The sequence below is a fragment of the Puma concolor genome, chromosome B3, assembly GCF_028749965.1.
Source record: "Puma concolor isolate L17-30 chromosome B3, mPumCon1.1.hap2, whole genome shotgun sequence".
Classification (NCBI taxonomy): Eukaryota; Metazoa; Chordata; class Mammalia; order Carnivora; family Felidae; genus Puma; species Puma concolor.
The window spans coordinates 112,752,850-112,772,262 of NC_141672.1; the positions used below are offsets into that span (position 1 = coordinate 112,752,850).

A 19,413-nucleotide genomic window follows, 5' to 3' on the forward strand; every position below is an offset into this window, starting at 1 on the left:
GGACTCTGCTCTGAAGCCACATGGCTGTGCCTTGGATTTCCTCGTGGGGACAGAAGGCCATCCCGCCCCCCCCCCCCATTATGTTGTCAGCTCCAGGTGGGTGGGTACCTGAGCAGGTCCACAGGCCTACTCCCCCTCCCTCTCTCCTAACCCCGTGTGGGCTCCAGGTGTTCCAGAAAGTGGCTGCTGAGAAGAAGGGCAAGGTGCAGGTCTTCTTCTGTGGCTCCCCAGCTCTGGCCAAGGTGCTCAAGGGCCATTGTGAGCACTTCAGCTTCAGATTCTTCCAAGAGAACTTCTAGCCTCACCTCTGCCAAACCCACCCTGCCAGCCGATTTGATCACATTGCTTCTGTGCCCCACAGGGGCCAGCCTCAGAGGGCCTGCCTAGTCCTGCTCCACACCCGGCACAGGAGGGCCCAGGGGCAGATGGACTTCCTTCAGGACCCAGGGGACAGGGCAGTGGCCTGCGCGGGGGCCTCTGTGTATTCTGGGATTGCTGAGAAACTGATCAGACCCAAGGCGCCACGGAGAGGGGTGCAGAGGGCGCTTGCCAGGCGACTGCTCCTCCCAAAGTCCTTGGAGGAAGCCTTCCCCTACAACAGTGGTCCCAGACCTGCCTAATCAGCACAGTCATTCAGGATCTTATCCCAACATTTTCTTATGAAAATTTTCAAACATCAGACAGCTAAACGGATTGTACAGTGAATGGGGTTACCCACTTGCTGGATTCCTCCGTTAACATGCCGCTGTATTTGCTTTACTGCATACTATCCGTCTGCCCCGTTCTGTCTCCACCCATCAATGCATCTTGTCTTTCGGAGGCACTTCAAAGCACGCTTTGCTGCTCAGAGGAGCTTTCTTTCCACGCAGACTCCTGGGCCCCACTCCCAGAAATTCTGATTGCGAAGTTCTGGGGATGAGACCTGGAAGGCATATTTTATTACAAATCCATTCATTCCCTTAGGAAGAGATAAGCAGCTTATTTCCACTTCTCTCTAGGTCACTGTCTCCCCATCTGTGTCCCTTTGCCGTCCCCCGCCTTTCTCTCCCTGCCTCTCTCTACCTCTCCCCTGCGTGTGTCCCTCTGTGCCCCTCCCTTGTTCCACATGTCAGTTTCTCCCTTCTCTCCATGCATGGAGTCATTAGAGAAATACCAAGGTGACAGTCTGGGGGGGGGGGGGCGGGGGACATGGCAAGGCTGTGTGCCTGGACACTGGGTAGGTGGCTCCCGGAAGCTCAGTTCAGACCTGGCCCAGCGGTGTAGCCCTGGGAACCCCTCTGAGTCGGATTCTTCATCTGAAAAATGGCGCCCCCGGTCACAGTTGCTGTGAGTAAGAGGAGACATCACCATCCGTACCGTCCGTACTCAGGACACGTGTCTTCCCTCCCTGCCCGTCTCTTTATCTCGGCATCTTCTCGTGGCCCCTTCTGTCACTGTGTGGCCAGAGTACCTGACAGAAACAGCAAATGCCAAAGTTCTCCTAGAAGACACTTTGTGGAAGGGAGGCCCTGGGCTGAGGGCAAGGGAGGGTGGGCTGGCCTCACCTCCTCGGATCTGAGCTGTTGTCCGCCTGCCCCGCACAGCAAGCCCCCGTGAACCACACAGTTCCCGGGAGTCCTCCGTGTTGCGGCCTGCCCTTCTAGTTCTCTCCCTTCAGTGAGAGCCTAAAACCCTCCTCCCCAGAGCTGCCTTCCAGGGGTCCGGCACGTTCCCATGGAAAGTGCTTTTCTTTCGTGTGGGTCGGAAGACCCCGAGGGAGAACAGGTAAAGGAGCTGGGTGACACCCGTGACGATGATGACACCCCTTATAAAAGGTCTGGGCATCCAGGGAGGGAGCTGGGACACAGGTGGGGGGGGGGGGTTGTGCAGCAGCTGAGCGGAGAGGACGATGGAGGCATCACATGGGTGACAAGGAAACAAAGCAGGTGGGAAAAGTTCTCTTCACAAAGCAGCCACGAGAGAAGGGGATGGTGGCTGAAGGAGTTGAAGGGCCCACTGGGGGAGAGGGCAGTATGCTCCGGACTGAGGCAGACAGGAGGTGAGGGGTATGACCCCGGAAGCAGGAGGCAGGAGGCGCAAGAGGAAGAGGAGGCGAGGAGGAGGGACCAAGCACCTGCAGGGAAGGAAGGCAACCGCACTGGGAGGGAAGGTGGGGAGGAGGGGAGCCTCACTGAGCCCCTCTCTGGCTGGGAGCCCCCACAGCTGGGAGACCTGGTGTTGGGGGCCCCTCCACATGTGGCCAGGTTTAATTTCCAACACGCTTGGGGTACACACACAGCTCACACGGAGAAACTCGGATCTGGAGGAGTTGTGTTATTTCACTGAGGTCGCACAGTCTTGGAACCCATTTCCCCCTGCTGGTTTAGGGTTTCCCCCCCAAGTTTCATCAAACTTGCGAAGGCTTGGGGGGGAAACAGGCACTATCTGGAGTTAGAAGTTAACTAAGAGGGTGTCCTGACTTAGGGCTGGGGGATGAAAGAAGAATGGACCAAAGTCATTTGGAAAATTGGCACAGCAGAGTCTGTTTAGCATGGGACTTTCCCTCCTCCACTCCTCCATACAAACAGCCAACTGTCCTTTTAGAATTTTCTCTCACGCAGAGGGTGGGGAGCAGGTGGAGGAACTTGCATATAGATTCTAAAATCCAGTAATGACCTACCACGTGGAGTCCTAAGACTTTCTCTGCAGACACACTCCCGTTACCCACTGGAGGGCGCTGCAGAATCAGAGATCGCAGAGGTTTTGTTTGCTGGGAAGGAGACCGGTTCCGGAGTGGCAGTGAATCAAAGGCCGGGGGAGACCGCGCCCCACCCCGAAGCTCGGGCTCCAGTCTTCAGACCCAGACTCGGGCAGTTCTGTGAAGTCAGGAGAATTCAGTTTCAGGATCAGAGTTCCTCTAGCTGCCAGCCCCTAACCCCAACACTCGAATGCATACACAGACCCTCCTTCCCCTGCCACACCCCCCACGTAGCGCTCCCTTCCTGGTCCTTGCTGTCCAGGTTCTGGGCTCCCCACTTTTCCATCTGTAAGTGGAGAGAGCCTGTAGGCCCTGAGGCTCTGCCACCTCCTATCACTGTAGGTGGCAGGATCGATGGGTAGCGTGTCCATCTGGATGTTGCCGGACGTCCAGATGGGGGCCATCCTGCTATCAACTAGAAACGAATGTGTCCATATGGCTGGCTGACTGTTCTCCATAGACACATCTGGGTCTCAGAGGGCTAAGGCAGACACACACAAAGAGAACAGAGGGAACACAGGCGAACTGCGGTAAAGGGCGGATTATATATAGGTGTGTGCTGTCCTCCTCCAACAACCTGTGAGCTCCCCAAGGTCAGGCCTGTGGCCCCAGAATCTAGCACAGAGGGAGGGGCAAAAGGCCTACCCCGCATGGCAGCTCCCAAAAGGCCAAGGGCTTACTGAACTGGAATTATCCTTGGGAAGAAGGGTCCTCTGCATATAACCTGTCATTTGTAGTCTGGGAAACAAAAGCCCACTGAATGAATCACTTTGTCAGGCTCCATGAGGCCACTCTGCACTGAGGACAGCTCTGACAGAGACGGCAGGCGTTCGTGAAGTGATTAGACAGGCCCACCCGGACGAGAGGCACAAGTGCAGTCTATTAACACACCGAGAGCCAACAGGCGCTCACGGGAGGGGACGGTGACACGGGCAATATTGAGAGGTGTCACCAGCCTTGCACACAAAGTCAAGATTAGGGAGGGATTAGAGACACCAGGAGAGACTGGCTCTGGGCAAACACCTTGGAGACGTGCAGTGAAAGGGCCTCCGCCCGCCACAGTCAGGACATTGGTTTCCACATTTGCCTCTGTCCCAGTCGGCTGTGTGACCTTGGATAAGCCCTGTGACCTCTCTGAGCTGTCACTTCCTCGTCTATAAAATGGACACAGTAAGGATGAATATATTTTTAAAAATTACTTTGAGAGAGAGAGAGCTGGAGCAGGGGAGAAGGGCAGAGGGAGAGAGAGAATCTCAAGCAGGCTTCAGACTCAGCGCTGAGCCCGACATGGGGCTAAGCCCATGACCCTGGGGTCATGATTTTGACCTGAGCCGAAATCAGGAGTCAGACGCTCAGCTGCATGAGCCAGCTAGGCACCCCAGAATGAATGTGAATATTTTTAAATACTGGTGTATACATAAAATATATTTCTTTAAAAGATACACATATATATGTGCATATATGTACATATATATATATATATGTATTTGTATCTGCTTTGGGGAGTAGGAATGAGGAACAGGAAGGATTTTCTTTTTTTTATGATTTTTTTTACTTTTCATCTTTTTTTTTTTTTACGTTTTATCTTTTTTAAAAAACTTTTACCCTCCATAAAGTTTGAAATTTCTATGATAAATGTCTGTAGGTTTTATTCTTTTTTTTTTTAATATTTTTAACGTTTTATTTATTTTAGAGACAGGGAGACACAGAGCATGAACAGGGGAGGGTCAGAGAGAGGGAGACACAGAATCTGAAACGGGCTCCAGGCTCTGAGCTGTCAGCACAGAGCCCGATGCGGGGCTCGAACTCACGGACCGCGAGATCATGACCCGAGCCGAAGTCGGCCGCTTAACCGACTGAGCCACCCAGGCGCCCCTATTCTTTTATTTTTTATAAAAGAATATTAAGTAAAAGAAAAAAGAACAACTTCATGTAACCCAAAATACCCTGTGTATGCGTGGGGAGCAGGGGATACATCAGTAGAAATGCGTCAAAAGAATTAGGAGATACAGCAAACATTCACAGTGGTCAGCTGTAGAGGAGGCGAAGGAGGACTTTTGCCTTTTTCTCTTTTGTATTTCATGTATTATCCGTGTACGTTTTATATTATGGTATATAAATTTTACATCATGCTTTTCAGGAATTGCTTGTGTGGTTGTGCTACTTTTTAAAAAACGTTTTTTCTATGTTTATTTTTTAATTTTTTTTTTAACGTTTATTTATTTTTGAGACAGAGAGAGAGAGACAGAGCATGAATGGGGGAGGGGCAGAGAGAGGGAGACACAGAATCTGAAACAGGCTCCAGGTTCTGAGCGGTCAGCACAGAGCCCGATGTGGGGCTCGAACTCACGGACTGTGAGATCATGACCTGAGCCGAAGCCGGCCGCTCAACCGACTGAGCCACCCAGGCGCCCCTTCTATGTTTATTTTTGAGAGACAGAGACAGAACTCGAGTGAAGGAGGGGCAGAGAGAGGGGGACATAGGATCTGAAGAGGGCTCTGTGCTGACAGCAGAGAGCCCCATGCAGGGCTTGAACTCACTGTGAGATCATGACCTGAACTGAAGTCGGACGCTTAACCAACAGAGCCACCCAAGTGCCCCTAACCGGTTTACTTTTTAATCTATGACCTGAGGTTAAGGCCTATATGATCTTTTTTTTTTTTTTTTTTTTTCCAAGTGTAAACAAAATGGAGAGATTGTCTGGAGTATCGTTAAGATCCCAAAGACCATTAGCTCCCGAATGAAAGTGTCTGGGACATGTCTGGGCAGTGGTACTGGCCCCTCCAGTGGGGGGCGCTCCAGGCCTCTTCTGAAAAGTTAGGCTGCCACAATATGCCAACCTGGGCACCCTAGCCAGGCCCCTTCCGGGACTGGGGCTGGTCCGCAAAGACTGCAGAGGCCTGGGGCACTCAGGAGAAGTTGCCCGCATGGGGCTGGGCCCAGCAATAGCCCAGCCTCTCGGGCCAGATGTCTGGGGTGGGGATGGGGCACACTGTTTCTGCTAAACAAATACTCATAGTAACCAGCCTTCCTGACAGATTGATGCATCTTTTTATGATCTGTCTTTACAATATGACGACTCCCTCCTTTGAAAAATAAGATTAATTCAGACGAGACATTTATTTTATGGGGAAATCCTTCCCAGGGGGAAAAATACTCAAGCTGAATGGCAGAGATGGCTGGAAGGAGACTTGACTCTCAAGGAAACTTCCAGCCTCCCAACCGTAGCCATGCGGCAAATGGCCCCAAACAGGCTCCCTGATCGTGCCCGCGGACATTTGGGGCCATATTCGAACCATCCCAGTTGTGTGCGTGCAGCCTGCTGGAGAAAACAAAATAAAGAGAAATAGGCAGTGAGTTTCTGTGTGGCAGAGGAGCAAAGGGCACATTTTTTGGTAAAAGAAAGAAGCTATTTCCTCCCCCCATTGGAGCATCCTCCCCCACCCTTAGACTGAGGCTTCGGAAGAGCTCATCGCCCGCCCATCTGTGAAGACTGCCTTGCTGGTCCCTCTTGTCACAGAATAAATAGTCTCCTCCATATGCTTGCACGGGACTTACTTCCACTAGACCATGTACCGCAGGTGTCGTGCTTACCTGTGTACTAGCCCGCGAACCCCTTGGGGGCAGGAATAGAATCGGTTTGTCTGTCTTTCTGGAGCTTGGCACATGGCAGGTGGCCAGTGAAGGTGTTGGTAAGCTGACAGGACCCACTTGAACCCCCATCTCTCCTTCCTACCTTCTTTGCTGCTCCCCTTTGAGGGTGAGAAAACCCTAACATTCCCGCAAGCGTGTCAGGAGACCTTGCATGTGAATAGAGCAGGCGGCTGCCTTCAAGGTGGGGCTTCAGCAGTCCAGAAAGGCCCCTCCCTCCCCCACCTCCCTTACCTCCCACACTGGCTTTTCTCCCACGGGCAGAGGTCAGGTGTAATAGAGACATCCTAGTGGGAGAGGTGCCGTTGTCTCGGGTGCAGTCGGTGACAGGAGGAGGCGGGGCTCCTGGCCCCTCGCACCTGTGACTCCTCCTCCTCCTCTTCCTCATTCTTCCTCTGACTCAAAAAAGATGAATGACTTAGAAAGAACAAATGAATCAGAAATAGGGAGAGCAAAAAAAAGAGAGTAATTTTGCCAAGTTATTATTCAAAAGGAGCTCTCTGGGACCCAGAGCGAGAGCAGCCCCATCAATCACCCCGCAGAGCTGCGTGGGCAGATGGGGGAAGAGGCCGGGCTGTCTGTAGATGGCTCCGCGTGAGTGAGCAGGTGCATGAGTGTGCAGCCAGGCCAGGAGCCTGGAGCCCTCTGCCAGCTATCACAGAGGGACGGGGGAGGACAGAGGGACACAGAAAGGGGTCAGCTAGCCCCAAGGCCTGGGACAAGGTCCACTGACTTTCTTTTCTCGGCAGACCAGAACCCTTTAGGCTGCACTCGAGGCTGGGCCAGCTCTGGGGAAAGGTCCCCTCAGAGCAGAGAGAAGAGAGATGTGGGGGGCAGGCCTCTGGCCTGGAGCCCGCTCTCCTCAGCTGCTGGCCCCAGGCCTTTGCTACCCTTCACTGCCTCCTCCCACTGGAAGCGGGACCTAAGTCACTCTCATCTCTGCATCCCAGGGCTGAACCCACTGAATGCTCCTTGAGTGAGTGAACGAATGAATGAACGAATGAACGAACGAATGAGAAAATTATTACAGCACATTGTTTGCTTCTCTTTGTGATTTTTGTTACTTTGCCATGGTTTTTCTGCATAGGTTATCCCTGATTTAAATTGTAATTATAATCTACTCGGGAGCCAAACCTAAATCTGATTTCTCTCTTTGTGAAAGTGCTGCATATAAGTGGCCTTGAAAAATAAGTGTGGATGAAAAGAGGGCAGGAGGCAGGGGCAGACCTCTTGAATGGCATCAGGGCCTCAGTCCGTTTCCCAGGTCCCACTGGGCCATCATCCGGGAGGTTGTTGGCCCCTGAGCTCCCCATTAGAGCACATCATGGTGCCGTTAAACAGACGAGTGTTGAATTCCTACCATTCTGGGTGCAGGAGTTCAACAGTGGACAGAAGGGTCAAGGTCTCTGCTCTCGGTTTCCTCATCTGTAAAATGGGCACAATCATAATAATGGTACCTATTAGATAGGACAGTGGTAAGGATTAAATGAGGTAATGTGTGAGAGCTGCTTAAAACAGTCCTCTGCATGTAGTACATTTCAATAACTGTTGGTTGTTTGAGCTGCTGTAACAAAACAGCACGGACTGGGGGCTTATAAACCACATGATTTATTTCTTGCAGTTCTGGAGGCTAGGGGTCCAAGGACAGGGTGCCAGCACTGTTGGGTTCTAGGGAGGACACTCTTCCGGCACTGCTGTCAGGAAGCACCTGTAGTCCTTGTCTTTAGGTCCTTTATGACCGGCCACCTTTGGAGGGCTAATAAACACCCTCCCATCCCAGGGAGGGCCACCAGGCTCCCAGGGGTCAGCAAACGCCACCGCGCCACCCCCCATGTCCTGGGGGGTGCCCTGGCCAGGCCGTGTGCATGCTGGTGCGGCAGACAGCGCCCCTCCCTGCGTCCCGTCCCACACCCAGCAGTCCTGGGCTGTAGGAGGCAGGACAAGATCAGATCATAGCTCCTCTAGCTCATTAGCGGTTCATTGTGAATTCCAGGAATAATGTATGTTCTTTTCTCCCCTGATTGCTTCTGAAACCTCCTGCCTGTTTATCAAATCTGAGCCACACTTTGCAGCCTCTGCCCTTCGGCTCTGTGCTCCTCTTCTCCAGAAGACGAACACAGCAAAATTCTCCTGGGGGTTTCAATTCAGTGTTGAGGACAAGAAGGCCGGTTTCAAATAGCCTGTCCCCATGTCCCCAGATGAGCAGGGAGATGGGGTGGGCTTTAGGAGGCAAGAGGGCCTCAAAAAGAACCTGGCAAGGGGCGCCTGGGTGCCTCAGTCAGTTAAGTGTCCGACTCTTGATTTCAGCTCGGGCCCTAATCTCACAGTTCGTGAGTTCGAGCCTTGCATTGGGCTGTGTGCTGACAATGCAAAGCCTGCTTGGGATCCTCTCTCCCTCTCTCTGCCCCTCCCTCACTTGTGCTCTCTCTCTCTCTCTCCCTCTCAAAAATAAATAAATAAACAAACAAACAAAAAAGAACCTGGCTGTCCACCCAGGCTAGACTGAGGCTAATCTCCCAGGAAGGAAAACCCCTTCCTCGTGCCCTCTTCCCCCAACAAAACCCTATCGAATCATCTGAGGCCTGCTGGCTCACCATTTGAAAATCATTCATTCATGCATTCATTCATTCATTCTAGAAGCATTTGTTGAATGCCTGCCTTGTGCCAGGTGACAAGGACAGCAAGTGTGGTCCCAATACAATGAAGTAGATACCAGGGGAGGTCCTCATAAAGTGCTGTGATGGCCAGAGGAGGGAACCAAGGTCAGGGTGGGGTGAGATGAACCCAGGCCTTGGTCTTGAAGGAGGAGTGGGAAACAGGGGTGGAGGGAAGTGGATATTCATGCATACAGGTCCAAGTATGTGCACAGGCTTCCCCATGGGACTGTGTGTCTCAGGGTGGTGGAGGGCGGCGGGGGGGAGGGGTTGGGGGGGTAGCTGGCAGAGCAGGAGGGCAGCGGTGGAGCTGGGTCCGCAAGGCCGAGCCGTGAGGAGCCACTCAGAGACTTAGAGCAAGGGCATGCCGGAGTCATGTTAGAAAGATCACTGTCCACATGCGGAAATGAAATGGAGGCAGGAGAGCCAATGCAGGGAGACCAGTTGGGGGAAGAGAATCTGGAGCAAGGTGGAGGCGGGGGATAGATTGGGAAGCAGGTAGGAGGTGGGTGAAGGGGTGAGGGGTGAAGGGTAAAGGGTGGAGGCCAAGCCTTCCCACACCAATGGCATTCAAGGCGAGACACAAAACCCACTCAAACCAGCCCTAGTAAAAGGGAAGTTGATGGTCAGGATGGAACCAGAGAGGATGGACCCAAGTCAGGAGTGAGAGGCCTCAGCTCTCTGCTCCCTTCAGGCTCCATCTGGTATCAGGACCTCTTGCACAGGGGCTGTTGTCTCTGTGTCCCTTACTTTAAATAGAGATAGAGAGAGAGAGAGAGAGAGAGAGAGAGAAAGTACCTGAGTGGCTGGGCTCGCCTCCTTGCCGCCAGCCAGGGGATCCGCTGCCTTTGACTCAAGGCCCATGTGTGGTCCCCACAGCCGTGGGCAGCGGTGGGAGGGGCCTGCATGGGGTGGGGAGGGGCCTGCTGGGGGTGGGGAGGGGCCTGCGTGTCTCAGGACTCCCCGTTAAGAGCTGTGAGCAGAATGTGTTCTCCAGGAGGGGTGTGGGCAGGGAGGGCCATGAGGGTGCCTCATGCGATGATGGCCTTTACCTGGACCTCTGTTCGATATCTGTGCATTGAGATCCCACCAAAGCCTTTTCATTCTCTCACGGGCGTAGGCTGTTTCATGTGCCTGTCATCTCCAGCTGGTCTGAACATTCCCTGAGGCTGGAGCCTTTCATCCCCCTTCACATGTCCTGAAGAGCGCTCGCCAAAGAGCTCAGTAAACAGCAGTAAATGAGTAAAGCCTTTTTGCTTCATCTGGGGTTGTATCTAATGCCACTTTTAACTTGTTTCTCTATTTACTTAAGATTTGACCAGAGAGTGTTTACCTTGTCGGTGGCTGCCGACCCCCAAGAGCCACGGGGGGAACAAGACAGCCTGACCCCAATGTTCTTTCCCCCTTTTCTTTTGCAGACTAAACCCCGACTTTGTTCTGGGCAACCCCAGGTGATAAATGACAACCAGATTAACTAGTCATGAAAAATCTGAGGTAGCCGCATGCTGCCCCAGGGTCTCCCCAGTGATGATGGTAAGCAAGAATCTGCTGGGGGTTCTGGGAAAGCTTGTGTCCTTCTGGTAGAGGGAACAGGGATGGCTGGTCACCTCTGTCTCCTGCTTCCTGTCTCCACTGAGATTCCTGGACATCCCAAGCCATCTGCTGACCACGAGGCAGAAGCCAATACAAGGGGGGACTGGAGGAGAAAGGTGTCCGGGGTAATCAAGGCAAAGTCAAGCCCCTGCCCTCACAGGAGCTACCTTCTTGCTCCGGAACAGGAAGTTCGCTTTTCTCTGCTCTCTCCCCAGCTCCTACAACAGTGCCTGGCATGGGGTCACCTCTCAGTAGTTCTTTGTGGATTGGGGGAATATCTTTATCGCTCAGGGCACAGTTCGTTGGGCGCTGTATTCCTCACAGCTAAGCAGGCTCCTAACCGATTCACTCCATGCCTATAAAAATTAATAACAGTGAATACTGAAGTTATCAATGGAGTAAGCTGGGTGGACCCACAAGTTCAGGTGCCACCCTACAATTTGAGAAGACGTGGCGGGGTAAGCTGCCTGGCCCCTGACCCTGTCAGCCTTTCCGTGCCTAGAGCAGGGACCATGTGCCCCTCTCCCTACAACTTGCACTTGGGCCCCTGTTTCCTCAAGGGAAGGGCAGAATCGCTCATTTTCTAAGGAGTTGATGTTTCTTGGGGCTAGCCATCACCTTCTGGCCCTGACTCCTGGAGCCGGGGAGACAAACATGACCCAGATCTTCCCAGGTAGGAGAGGTCAAAACCCCACCAAACACGGAGGGCAAGGAAGGGATTTTAAAGTCATTTCCTGCCCTGGCTCCAGCCTCACGTTAGCCCTGAAGTGAGCCATTAACTGTTAATTACCTGTTAATTAACCTGTTAATTACCAACCAGTTCGCTCTGGTGGCTGCTGCTTCCACAGATTGAAGTCTTCCCCTCCTCTTCAGCCACACGGAGCCCCCTCCCTCAGCTTCACTTCCCGCCCCCCACATGCCATCCTGGGAGGAGACCTGTGCACCCCCTGAGCCTCCTCCAGGGGGTGCTGAAGAGTCCCCAAGAGACTGCAGTGGCAAGCGCGAGCATGTGCAATTCTGCAGCGAAGGATGCTGCCATTCACAAGTTATATTTTTACCAAATGGGATGGAGAAAGTAAAGCTCATGAAATAACCAGCTTTTTCTGAGGCTCCCACAGGCCTAGCTTGGCAAGATCCCCTTTCCGCCCCCCTTATTTTTTTTTTAATTTTTATTTATTTTTGAGAGAGAGATAGAGAGACAGAGAGACAGAGCATGAACAGGGGAGGGGCAGAGAGAGAGGGACACACAGAATCCGAAGCCGGCTCCAGGCTCTGAGCTGCCAGCACAGAGCCTGATGCGGGGCTCAAACTCACAGACTGCGAGATCATGACCAGAGCCGAAGTGGGACGCTTAACCAACTGAGCCACCCAGGCTCCCCAGCCCCCTTCTTTTTATACCCAGCTAACACCAGACTTTAAGTTTCTCAACTCCTCCTCCCCAGGGTCCTAATTTCCCCACCATGCTGCTATCAATGCCTTACCCTTCATTCTCTGAGACATCTTCTCAGGTCATCTGCTCTTTCCTTCAAACCCAGCTCAAAACTCCTTTTCTCTAGGAGGTATTCCTGCCTCCCCCTCCCAACGCCATCATCAACAGTCCGTGCATCCCGCTTCTAAGCACACCCTTGAGTGTGGATTAATAACAGCCTCAAATCTTCATCCTTGCCCGTGTGCAACCTCCTTGCCCAAACCAAGCTCCCAAGGGCGGTGCCTGTGTACCTCTCATAATGAGCGTCCATGGTTTGTCACATAGCGATAACTCCAAGATCCCACTAACTGCTTCTTTATCTATTGCTGTATATAATACACAGAATTTAATGGCTTAAGACAACTGTTTTATTGTCTCTCGTGAGACTGTGGGGTGATTGGGATCTGCTTGGCAGTTCCGTTGCCCACGATGTCGGCTGGGACCGCAGTCATGTGGGGGCTGGACTGGGCTAGAGTATCTGGGTTGGGTCACTCACATGGCTGGTGCCTCAGAGCCGTGGCTGGAGGGCTGGGCTCCGTGGCACACGGGAGTGGCTGGGCCTTTCTCCCACTGTCCGTCTGTCTCTCCCTCTCTCCATATATTCTTAGGGTTTCTCCTTCTCCACGTGTTCTTTCTATATGGTCTCTCCAGCCCAGAGAGACTAAATTTCTTACATATTGGCTCCAGATCTCCCCAAAGCACAAAATTGTGACCTTCCATGGCTTCTTAAGGCTTAGGCCCAGAACTGCCTCCGCGTCACTTCTGCCACATTTTATTGGTTAAAGCAAATCACAGACCAGCCCACATGGGACGTGGAAGGAGGCCACACCGAGCAAGACTTTGGGGAGGACGGTTTTGATACGCCGCCCCCCCCCCCCCCCCCCCCCGCCAGCAGCATTTGATAGAGGCTGGGGTCTGGTTTTCTAAAGTGCTGAGATTTCTACAAAGACTCTGGTCTCTCTCCCCCACACTGTTTTCATCAAGAAACACCCACCCACACCCACACCCACTCCCCTCCTGGAACACTGCCAGCCCAACCTGTAAAAATGACCAAACCTCTAAGACGGTGAAGTATGTCACCTGTGTTATGAAGGAGGAATTACACACCATCCTTTTTTAGCTGCCTATTTATAAGGTGTCTTAAATATATTATCTGGTTCGATCCTGATTTCTGGCCCTATTTTAGAGCTGAAGAAACAGGCTAAGCCACGTGCCCACAGTGGTGAGCTAGGTCTGCCTAACCCCCAGACTCTTCCGTCATAGCAGAAGGAATGATTAGAGAAAGATGTAATGTTTCTGGTTTCAAGAAACGAGGCCCTGAAAGACCAACGTGCCCAGACTCCCACGACCAGAATCCTGATTCCCCCATGGAAGAAGGGAAGAGATGAAAAAGAAAGTACTGGGCCTGGCACATAGGAAGCATCAGTAAATCCGAGCCCCACCCCACCTCCCCAAGCCGTATTTCTTCCATAGCTCACCGTCATGGGCCGCAAGAACACAGCGTGCACTCTGAGATGGGCATAGTCGCGGGCACGACGGATTCCCTGTCTGCTCCGGCGGGAGGCTGGTGGGCGAACTAGAAGGGTGCTGTCACTCCACCTCGGCCTTCCCCACTCATGTGACCCACGAGTCATTTGCTTTTTGAGCAACCCATTCCTGGAAAGCAGAGGAGAGCAACAGATTGATGCATTGACTGTGTGGGGCTAAGTGATTTATTTTTAATGTGACTAAACAAGACACACACCTGCCTGTGGAAACGTAATCACATTGAATCATCAGAGACTCAGATGGCCGCTTAGGCAAGGAAAAGACCCAGAGGGAGCTGAAGAGAGAAGAGAGGGAAGAGCGGGGCGCCTGGGTGGCTCAGTCGGTTGAGCGTCCGACTTCGGCTCAGGTCATGATCTCACGGTTCGTGGGTTCGAGCCCCGTGTTGGGCTCTGTGCTGCCAGCTCGGAGCCTGGAGCCTGCTTCCGATTCTGTGTCTCCCTCCCTCTCTCTCCGCCCCTCCCCTGCTCACACTCTGTTTCTGGAAAAATTAATAAACCTTAAAAAAAAAAAAGGTAAAGAGAGGGAAGAAGATATTAAAGAAGAGAGGGAAGAGGAGGTCAGGGCCGGCTCCCTAAAAATTACAATTTCGACAGCATCAGCGAAGCCCCTCCTAGCGGGCCAAGCGCCCCCACCTAGCTTCACTGGTGCCCGAAATTTCATAGTTAGGCTTTTCACGTGTGTGGTCTAGTCAAGCACAGTATGTCCCCCACTAGAGTGTACGTGTAGCAGGAGAAGTGCATTAAACAATACCAGTCATTCTTATCTCGGTGAGAAAGAATTTATGAGATCTTTTATGAAAGCAGGTTCCCCCTCCCCCCCCCACCCCAGGGAGATGGGTATTAAAGTCTATGTAAGTTACCATTGAGGGGACAAAAGGGCACAGAGAGGAAATGGGGGGGGTGTGCTGGAGGCTTTCTTTTATAGCTTTTCTTAATTATTTTTTAAAGTTTGTTTATTTTGAGAGAAAGAAAACACATAAGCGGGGGAGAGGCAGAGAAAAAGAGAGACAGAATCCCAACCAGGCTCTGAGCCATGGCCATCAGCACAACGTGGGGCTTGAACCCCAACGTGGGGCTTGAACTCATGAACTGTGAGATCATGACCTGAGCCAAGATCAAGAGTCGGAGCCTTAACCGACTGAGCCACCCAGGCACCTATATAGCTTTTCTTCATTATAACAGCTGCCGGTACGGAGGCTTTGCTGCCTCCAGGTGCTGTGGTCACAATCCGATGCTCTTGTAACTTCATTTGGTCTTTGCAATGGCCCTGGGAGTTGTCCCCACCCTCCAGGTGAGGGGACTGCAGCCCAGCCTGGCTTATTGTCCCTCTTGGCCCTCCACAGCTGAGCTCCGGATACAGCAGTTTCTCGAGGGAAACTGCGCCTAGCGCTTAGCGGGCACTCAGGTACATGTCACCACAGACAAGCGGCAGAGATGGGACATGCAGGCGGGCAGTGTAACTCCATTTCTCTCTCATACAAAAGTCTAGGCTGGTATGAAGTCCTGCGAAGAAGGGCGGCTCCATGAGGGGATCCAGGGATGGGTTCTTTCTACGTGTCACCCCACGATCTGCACAGGGAAGGAAGTATGCCAATAGCTTCCTTTAATTTAAGGGCACGACCCGAAGTTTCACACAATACCTCTCACTGGACAGGACTTCGTCGCACATCTCCACATAGCAGCAATGGAGGTTGGGAGGTACATTCTCGAGCTGTGCCAGCTAAAAGTCAGGAGGTCCAGTGCTAAATGGAGAAAGAGAGACGATGGCTATTGGAGGACGATGAACGGTTTCTGCCACAAACAGGAATTGTCAAGATTCAAAGTGCATGTATCACTTGATCCAGTCGTTGAGTTCTAGAAATCTGTTCTAAGGATACCTTCGCATAAGTCCACACAGATCGTGCGTCAGGGCAGAACTGATGGTTTTAAAATATGTTCACAAATCCTTTGCACTCCTTCCTTCAAAAATGCTGGACTTAGTGACTGGTTTCCGATGAACAGGATGTGGCAGAAGTGACAACATGTGACTCGTTTGTTGTTGTTGTTTTACAAGGAGAACACCAAACATACTTTATTAGCATAAGAACACAGATGGAACAAGGCGCAGCAAGCAGGAACCTAGGTTAGCCATCAAAGGGTTAGGGTTGCATACAAATATACCTTTTCTTTCGTGTAGCCTTGGCAATAGCCATCAGGATGTAAAAGAACTTTCTGTGGCAGCAGGTAAGGAAACCAAGGCGCACTCACCAGTGGTACAGAGCACGTGAACAAAAAGACACACGAATGGATTCAACTGGTGCGACGTGTCTAGGACAGAACTGTAAATGTAGTTCAATACTAAGAAGCAAACACTGGAACTTGGTATTACTTGCAAGATAGCCCCCTCGAGCAGTATGGCACGCTATTCTAGGTGACAAAAACATGCTAAATAATTTACAAATATAATGGTTGCACAGTACCTTAAAAAAAATTTTTTTTAATGTTTATTTTTGAGAAAGAGAAAGAGACAGGGCTTGAGCAGGGGAGGGGCAGAGAGAAAGGGAGACACAGAATCTGAAACAGGCTCCAGGCTCCGAGCTGTCAGCACAGAGCCCAGTGTGGGGCTTGAACCCACGAGCTGTGAGATCATGACCTGAACCAAAGTCAGACACTCAACTGACTGAGCCACCCAGGTGCCCTTGTACAGTACCTTTTAAATCTAGAATGTAAGTTTCAGATTTTCCATTAGAAATTAACTGCACTGAAATTCTATAAATTGTACTTAAGCAATTCAGCTATAAGAGTTTACAACAAAGAGATAAATCCAAATTGTTCATTACACTTTAACAATAATCGCAACATCAGCAACCACTGTAGTTATTGTTGATCTGACCTGGTCGGGCATCTTCTAGTCTCATTTTCTTCATGGTTCACAAACTCATCATGGGCCCAGGAAAAGATGCAACTTTAATCAACGGTTAGACTACATGTATTAACCTAAAAAATCAGGGGCTCCTGGGTGGCTCAGTCCGTTAAGCATCTGACTTTGGCTCAGGTCATGATCTCACTGTTCATGGGTTTGAGCCCCGCATCAGGCTCTGTGCTGACAGCTCGGACCCTGGACCCTGCTTTGGATTCTGTGTCTCCCTGTCTCTCTGCCCCCCTACCCCGAGCTCACCCTCCAGCTCTCTCTCTCAAAAATAAAATAAAAATATTAAGAAATTTAAAAAATCACACACAGGACTACATTGCAGCTTTCCCCAGTGTGTTTTAAGTTAAAGCACTCATTTTTAAAAAAAGTTAATACATAGGGCCTTTAAATAAAATTCTATTGCCAAGTTTAGAAGCCTGAAAATTTAGAACAACTACTTAGAAAACCTGGTTTACTTAACAGTACCTTTTGCAGAAGAGACAGGGGACTGACTATAAACTATACCAATACGTAAGTGAAATGCACTATATGCCCTTGTGGCCAGAAAACTGCATTTTTTTTTCCTCAAAGGAAGGCCGTCTTTATTTTTTGGACTTCCAAAGCTTGATTTATAGTCACTACAAACATCATTACTTTTGGAAGCTCACAGAAAAAGTCTGAAAAAAAAAATAACGATTTTAAACATTAGTCACACTGTTGAAACACTCATCCAATATTAATAATTTGTTCTTTAGTAATAAATAGAATTCTTCACGGCAAATGCCCCGGAGTTGCCTCACTCAATTACTACAGTTTGCAAAAACCAAACTGTTAGCTCAATGGACAAAATGTGTTTGTAGCCTTCCTGAACACCTGTAGCCCTGTCCTCTGTTGTCTCCATAGGCACCACGTTTATCTGAGTAAGTAACAGCAGATTGCCTCTGATGGATACTAAGCCTACATCCTGTACTGAAAAAACCTAACACTGATGCATACAGTACTTGCTATAGGTGTATTGTCTGATGCACATAAAAGCAGATTTAGTTAACGCCCTTTGAGGGCAGGAGAGTTTCCTTTGCCTTCACTGGTTCTCATTCTAACCAGCGAACTCTACCTTTTTGCCTATAACGATACTCTTTCAAAAAAAGTCCTGCAACGCTGATGGTAAAGGGAGCCCATCAATTCCATCATATTAGTGCGTCTGCAGATTACGGCATGGCAGATACACTGCAGGCTAAAAGGGAAAGTCCTGCTTGGTGAGATAGTAAGCGATGGTTCAAAAAAAAAAAAAAACCATGCCAGCACTGGGACCTTTATAATGTTCCGAAAGTCCTGTGACAGCGGAGGAGTGAAACACACATGGTCGTGGGCGTCAGGACTAACGTTGTGGTTCCACTGTTCAGTCGGGGCACACAGGGATCTGTTGTAGTGCCAGGAGCTCATAGAGAAGAGGTAGACCTTTTGCTCAGAGTCCCTGAGCGAGAATGTGCCTTCAGGTTTCCCTTCAAGGAGGCTTATGCTTCGTAACGGTCCATCACTCCCCAGCAACAGGGATTCCCTGTAATCTGAAGCAAATCAGGCACGAAGCGGGGGATGTAATCAATCTGTGTATGGGCTTTCCAAGCTCCCTGTCTGCTAACCTGTGAGCATAGGCTGTCTCCAGACACCTGCTGTTGCTTCTGCCTACTTGACCTCAGACACAGGGTGGTAGTATCCCCTGCTGAGTCACATCAGCTTATGGAATTGCAGGATTGTCCCCACTTCAGTCATTCCAGGTTAACGTCGGTCCCACTTTAAAATGGATTGACCTGTGTGGTCTGCTTCAGATGTACATATGTGTGCATTGGGGGGGGGGGGGTCAACCCCTTCTTCAATACTTTGCTGCTTTCTTTTTTTTTTTTTTATGTTTATTTATTGAGAGAGAGAGACAGAGTGTGAGTGGGGGAGGGAGGGGGGCAGAGAGAGAGGGAGACACAGAATCCAAAGCAGGCTCCAGGCTCTGAGCTGTCAGCACAGAGCCCGACGCGGGGCTCGAACTCATGAACCATGAGATCATGACCTGAGCCGAAGTCGGAGGCTTAACCAACTGAGCCACCCAGGCGCCCTGCTGCTTTCTTTTCCAAAGCTGATCTCCTCCATCTTTCCTAGAAACCGAGGATCTATCAAATGTATCAAAAAACGTTGAGTGTAGGCTCACAGGGGCTATATGCCATGTAATAAGTGCCGTTTGGGGGCTAAATCTGAGCTAGCAGGAAAAGGGCATTTCTCAAGCACTAAATCAGAAAGGTGTATTTTTCCTTTTTTAGAAGAGGGATTTTGGCGCTTGGTGTGAGTCCTCATGGGAAAACACAGGCCCACAGTTTCCCGCAACCTCTGTGTCAGAGAGCGACTTCCTACAGTTCTGTTGGACCCTCTGTCCGTCTTGTGCACAGAGCTTACGCCATACCTCTCTTCTTTGGAGTCCAATTCGAGCTCTCCCAAACCTTTTATCAGTATCCGATGAACTGTGTCTTTGGAGAACAAGAAAGTTTTTTTCTTCCACTCCACGGAACGTGCCCAGAGTAGGAGTCTCTTGTTGCGAGTCATGTTTCTCCCGAGGGGCTGCTTTGTTGCTGAGGAGCTGAGTCACCTATCCTGATGTTTCTCTCTTTAGCACACAAGTAACTGTTGGCAGTTCACGTCCACGTGTTCACTGTGGCTTCCTCCGTCATGACCGAAGAGATTCTGGCACCTGCGTTTGAAATTATCCCCCGTCTGCCCCGCTTAACCCGTTGATGATGAGATCTGTCGGCGGGGGCGAGGCGGCCTCAATCAGGGGCACCTGTGACCCTGGACGGGTCCAGACGGCGCAGGCCCGGTGGAGAGGTCGCTG

The 19,413-nt window shown here is 51.0% G+C and overlaps 1 protein-coding gene and 1 pseudogene across 5 annotated transcripts in view; one reads left to right on the plus strand and one right to left on the minus strand.

Moving 5' to 3' along the window:
- The window catches only part of NOX5 (NADPH oxidase 5), a 45,632-nt gene extending 33,211 nt beyond the window's left edge, over window positions 1–12,421 (plus strand). For 3 of the 5 annotated variants that reach the window (XM_086711064.1, XM_086711062.1, XM_086711061.1), the window contains one exon: window positions 168–6,278. In XM_086711064.1, the coding sequence (XP_086567190.1) occupies window positions 168–299 (132 nt within the window). In that variant the 3' untranslated portion in view covers window positions 300–6,278. Of the gene's footprint in view, window positions 1–167; window positions 6,279–10,461; window positions 10,740–11,456 lie in introns of those variants that run through there. The other 2 variants (XR_015252749.1, XM_086711063.1) reach the window with 2 other exon arrangements.
- Window positions 12,422–17,468: 5,047 nt separating this feature from the next.
- Window positions 17,469–19,292, minus strand: LOC112855536 (suppressor of cytokine signaling 5-like; annotated as a pseudogene).
- Between the last annotated feature and the right edge of the window lie 121 nt (window positions 19,293–19,413).